Source organism: Parasteatoda tepidariorum, chromosome 8 (genome assembly GCF_043381705.1).
Source record: "Parasteatoda tepidariorum isolate YZ-2023 chromosome 8, CAS_Ptep_4.0, whole genome shotgun sequence".
Classification (NCBI taxonomy): domain Eukaryota; kingdom Metazoa; phylum Arthropoda; class Arachnida; order Araneae; family Theridiidae; genus Parasteatoda; species Parasteatoda tepidariorum.
The window spans coordinates 12,263,063-12,269,840 of NC_092211.1; the positions used below are offsets into that span (position 1 = coordinate 12,263,063).

General features: G+C 31.6%; 1 protein-coding gene across 2 annotated transcripts in view; it reads left to right on the forward strand.

Moving 5' to 3' along the window:
* Positions 1-6,778, forward strand: part of LOC107453928 (limbic system-associated membrane protein-like) — an 86,668-nt gene that overhangs the window by 77,056 nt on the left and 2,834 nt on the right. The window contains exons 8-10 of one of the 2 annotated variants that reach the window (XM_043043862.2): positions 754-855; positions 4,144-4,206; positions 6,359-6,642. In XM_043043862.2, the coding sequence (XP_042899796.1) occupies positions 754-855; positions 4,144-4,206; positions 6,359-6,474 (281 nt within the window). In that variant the 3' untranslated portion in view covers positions 6,475-6,642. Of the gene's footprint in view, positions 1-753; positions 856-4,143; positions 4,207-6,358; positions 6,643-6,778 lie in introns of those variants that run through there. The other variant, XM_043043863.2, reaches the window with a different exon arrangement.

The window sequence follows — 6,778 nt, forward strand, 5'->3', positions numbered from 1 at the left end:
TTATTGTTACAATTGTCCCCAAGACGCCATTTCAGCTTCATTTGTTAAAAACAATGCTAGTTAATTAGCAAAACTAATCTTTTTTTTTATTGAAATGTTAATTAAAGTGTCCACTTACATATTCGGTTAATAATTTTTATTTGTTTAAACAAAATTACTTTGTTACAATATAATATTCTAATACCCAAAAAAAGTACTTGCGTGGCGTGAAAATATCTTTTGTGATGTAATTCTTTCAAAAGTACATAAAAATCGTTGCCAGCAGGGGTGTACATGTAGATTTATTAAATACACCTTGTGCGCCACCTAGGAACCAAATCTAGAACCCGACACTCGAAATTTTTGCTCTGTTACAATCGTATCCTGTTACAATTGACCCCACTCTCCCCTACTAGTTATAAATGGTTAAAAAACTGTATAGTTTTGTATTCATTGTTTTATAATCATACTTTTTGTAATAGGTTTTATAAAGGGAATAAATGTTCTTTACCGTAAACTTTACGGTTAATCGGATGGGCAGTCAGCTGCCATTTATTTTACCATAATTTTTGAATGAAGATTTTAGCAGTGTATCTGACTTAAATAACCAAAGTCGTTGGTAATAATCTTCTTTTAACAAATAAACGAACTCAAAATGAGTTATAAATATCCAAATTCAACACCTGTATAATTAAAAATATTTTCTTTAAGTTTTCATTATTATGGATTTAATGATATAACAAACTAATTTTCCTCCTTCTTTTCTAAAAACAGGTGAAATTTCAACTCCTATTGAAACACTTAAAGAAGTTTCCAAACCAATAGCTGACAACATTAAGCTGGGAATGCCCAGTGTACCATTTAAACCCATTTCAGGTAACACAAGTCACACCATCTTCTTTTTTTCTTGTACGCATTACCTTGAAAGACCGAAATCGGGGGAATGTCGACTTTCATCCATGAATGTCAGCAATCACATAATCACTTTTGGGAATGTCAGAAATATTTGTTATAGCCAATTTGATATTCATTGATATTTTAAAAAATCATTCGATATTTGATTATCCGATTTGGATATTTAAGGGAAAACATCAGTGTTGGCAATACCGGGCAAATATATACGGAACAGTGACAGTTAACCTTAAAAAATATCAATGAATCAGTGAAGGGAATACCGGGCAAATACACACAGGGCAAAGATTTTTCATTTTAAAAATATTTACAGGTAGAGAATACAAATTATTATCTCCACATATTTTCAATGGGGAATAGTAAAACAACATTTTAGGTCCAAATACATGACTGATTTGAAAACCAGTCTCATTGCTGTTACGGCCGCAGCATCGATTGCAGCTTCAATCTTGTATAAAAAAAGGGAGCATCTAACTTTTGAGAGAAAAACATTAAAAACTTGCCTTGATAAATTTGCCTTCAAGCATATAAATTTTTAATACATACATCTATTACACTTTGCAAAGTGCATCAATGAAATAAGGGCATTCAATTTCCCTTAACTTGCATTTAACTTCAAAAATTTACTTTCCTAAAGCATCAAACATTAAAAGTCAACTTCCATAAAAATATTGATATGAAATAACAATTTTTCTGCGTTTTATAATTTATCTTCAAAACCAAAGTCATAGGGGTCAAAGTCAAGTAAAATCAAAGTCATTTCTCAAATCTCCTCTTAAATTATACTCCCCTTTCCAAAACTTCACAAACATATTGGAAAAAGATTTTTTTTCCCTCTTTCTCTCTCTGAAAATGCTCTTAACGAATAGATAAGTGTGAGTCAGTTTTCTAAATATTGCGTTTCTTTTATGTTCTTAAAAAAAGGGTTTAATACTTTTAAGACAATATAAGGAAGACAATAAATTTAATCATTTATAAGTCAATTATTCTATTTTCGTTTCAACCAGATTTGCACTAATATATTTACTTATAATTGAACATTTTAGAAATTAACAGATCTGAGTTTTAAAAAAAATTATTGTATGCGTTTCNGAATTTTTCTTTCCTCTTTCTCTCTCTGAAAATGCTCTTAACGAATAGATAAGTGTGAGTCAGTTTTCTAAATATTGCGTTTCTTTTATGTTCTTAAAAAAAGGATTTAATACTTTTAAGACAATATAAGGAAGACAATAAATTTAATCATTTTTAAGTCAATTATTCTATTTTCGTTTCAATCAGATTTACACTAATATATTTACTTATAATTTAACATTTTCGAAATTAACAGATCTGAGTTTTAAAAAAAATTATTGTATGCGTTTTACAAAAAAAAAANAAAAAAAAAAAAAACTTTGTTATTGTAGATTAAACTGGAAATACCAGATCAATTACTTTTTATTACCGGCTATGAACAGCTTACGACTAATGTTCAACTCATCATCCTTATAAGTATGAACCTAACGCAGAAGACAAGGAACCTAGACCAAGAGTTGGAACAAACTTGGAGGACTTTCTGATGAAACTAACCAATAATTTGCGATACATGAAGAATAAAACCACGAAAAACCTCCATGGTTAGCAAGACGGCAAGGGAATTTTAACCCATGATCCATCTACCACTGAGGATATTTAACTTCAGCATTGTCGACTGTGCGAGCAGCGAACGAAATTCATGTCGACCAGCCATTCAAACGGATAATTTTTTAAGCTATTGTCGTGACTCTCTAATTGAAGTTCGATATCAGAAACTCTACTTTTATCGAACCAGTCACTACAGAAAAGTTTCAAAACATTTGGTGAAAACTGACAACAATATGTCACGTAAAGTCAACTAACTAAATAGTTTTTGATGTTTTTTAATTCGTTTTATTATTGTAATTAATTGAACATTTTAAAATTCACTAATGTAGATCTTTTTATCCTATAAAAATTTAAATGCATTTTAACCCTTTTAAGACCGGCAGAGGGAGAAATAAGCGCCTTCACCAGTTGCGCAAACTCCCAGTTAATACCTTCTAAAGAGTTCGCATACGTTCAGTAGTGTGTCTAACACGACAAAAAAGTACAATTCAAATAAGAAATGCTAACTCGATTCCGTGTTGGAGTACCTTTTCATACATGAATGTAGACATTGTCGATATGAATCTCCCCACATTGATGATCTTCAGACGCGATGTGCACACTCCTTACAAGACAAAAGCACCCACTTCGATTTAAACATGTCTATTTCGATGGCTGGTCCACACTAAACAGTTGACTTTCTACGTGTGACTGCCACATTATCCAGCTCCTCGCGCAGTTTCTACTCAATCTCGATCACACACAGCATCGGCCTGTATACACTCGACTGCTAATGGCTTCAGAAAAGTGACCACGATCGCGAACAGCACTCAAAAGTACGTTAATCTTAATACCGCTCTCCCGTCTTCTCACGAAACAGCAATGAATCAACCAATAGTATCCGTTCATCGAATTCTATCGCCGATTAAATTCAGCTGGAGCAGTATTGTAGTGCGTCTACCACTACAAAAAAGTACTATTCAAGACATATCAATTTGGTTCAAAGGTGGAGTATCTTTTCATACATGAATACCTTTTCATACGAACAACACTCAAAAATACGTTAACCTTAATACCGCTCTTCCTTCTTCTCACGAAACAGCAATGAATCAACCAATAGTATCCGTTCATCGAATTCTATCGCCGATTAAATTCAGCTGGGGCAGTACTGTAGTGTGTCTACCAATTAAAAAAAAAGTACAATTCAAGACATATCAATTTGGTTCAAAGGTGTAGTACCTGAATGTTGACATATTTAATTATGACTCTCTATACAGTTCTAATAGGAGAAGATCATATTGGGATCACGTCTTAGCCGCTAGAGTCAGAAAGGCTCGTTTCATACACGATGTCTTAGACAGTGAAGAGAGAGTTGCAGGATCACGTCTTAGGGACGTTAAAGCGATTTCTTTTCATTTAAATTAATTATTTTAGTCACTTTTTTAAAAATTTGTTTTTAAAGAGCAAGATTATTTAGCTTTTCTAAACAATATTCGTCTTTCTAACAGCAATAAAATACGTATGCCAATTCAATAAGAAAAATTGCATTCTCATTTGCGTTGAAATATTGGAGGAATGTCGTCTTTATTATTCTGTTGTAGGTGTTATGTATTACTGTTAGGTTACATTGTAATGAGTCTTTTATCTTTGCAGAAAGAAAAGAAAGAAGAGACGAAAACGAACGGCAAATGATAGCAACGAATACACTTCAAAAAGGTAACTTGGAGTCGCTTCATTAAGAACGAAAAATTTTCTAAACTTTTTCAACCATTATTGCACCAATTTACCAATTACACGATTTTTGAATGGTGTAATTATAACTTTTCTGTTTGATGTAACTGTACTTTTATCGAGAAAAATTCGGTCTTAAGCGTTCATTAAAACGTGAGTGATATTTTCTGCTGCTCATTTAAGTGACCTCATGTGTACAGTGAATAATAAATAAGTAAACGTTCGACCCTGGATAACTTTTGATGTAATGATCGCATTTTGATGTTCTAAGACTCAACCTCCATGGTTCGAGGGAGTGACCTAATTATTTAGTACAGGCTATATTTTAAGTTACAAAATCAAGGACAAAAGCATACTTTCTCTGAATAAATATACCTTTTTTAGACAGATTTTGATCGTGGATTTTTCCACAATTCCGCAATATATTTTTAGACAGATTTTGATCGTGGATTTTTCGACAATTCCGCAGTATATTTTTTAGACAAATTTTGATCGTGGATTTTTTCCACAATTCCGCAGTATATTTTTTAGACAGATTTTTATCATGGATTTTTACACAATTCGACAGTATCTTTTGATTCATGTAAATTAGAAAGTTATCTTCTAACTTAATATAAAGAGTCCGGTACTATGTATTCCCTTTTAATTTTTTCGGTTAAAATTATACCAATATAATTCTGCAACCAGCAGGTTTTGAAAGTTAGCTAAACAGTAAGCATTTTTCTTTTACATATTTTTTTATAAATATCTTTGTTTAAGTGCAATTTACGTTATAATAATTTTTTAGCATCCTTCAAATCAGAATTTATCCGGTTAAACTTTAATAAAATGAAATTTTGAGAAAAAAGTAAAACTAATAAATGTGTAGTTTTAGATCACTGACTTAAAACCTCGCATCACATACTTTTATTGTTTTAAAGGAAAATGCCATAGAAGTTCTAAAAACTACCAAGCATTATTTCTACGCGTGTAATAAAACGACCCATTACTTCTCAAATTTTTAAAAGACAATTTTCTGTTGAATTATCAAAAAATTCAAGAATTATATTAAAAAAAAATTTTTAAAAATCAAATATTTACCTTAAAATCTACACTGTTAAAATTTTCATTCAAAAATTATGGTAAAATAACTAGCAGCTGTCTGTCCATCCGATTTACCGTAAAATTTAAGGCAGAGAACATTTTTTTTTCCTTTAACGTTTTTTAACCATTCGCTACTAGTATTTTTCAATAAAGTAAAAAAAAAAATTACTTATTTAACTGAACAAAGGAGCTCGGCTTTTTGTAAGGTAATGGGCATTGAATAGGGGATAGCCGGACATTGTAAATTCTACATGTATTGAAGGAAATGTAGGAAATATTGTGGCGTCAACACTAGAATTCGAACTCCAGTCCTGCCGATCATGAGATGGACTAATAAGCCAGCTCGGCTATAATGTGTAAGTTGCAAAGAACTAAGTAGCATTATTAGGAGATTCTAGTGGGTGCGATAGAATTCTGGTTGCTTTAACGTAAAAGGTGAAAGCAGTTAATAAACAGTATTTCTCAAACTTAACAGTTTAACTACCATTTAATTTATGGTTAGTTGACTGTTTTGATTAAATATGGTAAAATGACCATTCAATAAATTGTTATTTAACCATTTTTTTCCGAGAAATTATAACAGTGTATGATAATGTGGAAAGAAGTCTGACGAGGGGGAAAAATATTAAGGGCGATATAAAGTCTAAAAATATGAAAAAAGATAATTGGTTTGCAAAAGCAGAAATAAAAGTGAAAATATTTAAAAATAACGGGCTGGCAAAAGCATAAATAAAATAAAATAAACACATAAAGAGATAAATTTAAAAAAATAAAATCAGACGATAAAATTAGAAGTCAATTTTTAGAACGACAGAGTTGTTTGTTTTCTTTAGATTAGTTTTTGTTTGGAATTTGAGTTCCTTATATCCCGTTACGGGTTTTTCTTGTTGTTTTATGATCTTTTCACTATCCCGTTACGGGTAATTCATATTTGTTACTGTTTGTGTTGTTTGTAAATAAAAGTTTTTTATAAAAAAAACTGAACAGTTCTTTAATATAGCTTGATACGCTACAGCGATGATATGGACTTTCATTCAAATCCCATGTTTTTCAGATATTCTTCAAAAAATAGACGTCTCTGCTTCACACATCGACAGTGTCTACTCCTCTCCGCTCTTTGTCCTCTTCCTCCTCTCCTCATATCTCCTCCTAATGATGTTCTCCGAATGAATTCCAATCAGCAGCACTCTTCATTACTTTTCAACGCCGCTTCACTACTTTTTTTCTTCCTGATGTTGTTCTGCTCTAACATTTGTGTGTTGGACATCTGTGTATATATGATTATCTGTCCAATAATGTGAAATATGAAGAACAATAAAAGTGTTACATTATTCCTCACGATGGCTTTGATTATTTAATATCAAACAAATCCGGTCACTTTTACTATCATCCATTTACTTTAAAGGACCAACACCTCCTAGAAAAAGAAAAGCCCTCCTCACGGGTTACCATAAACGAGAAATACGATCCCCTT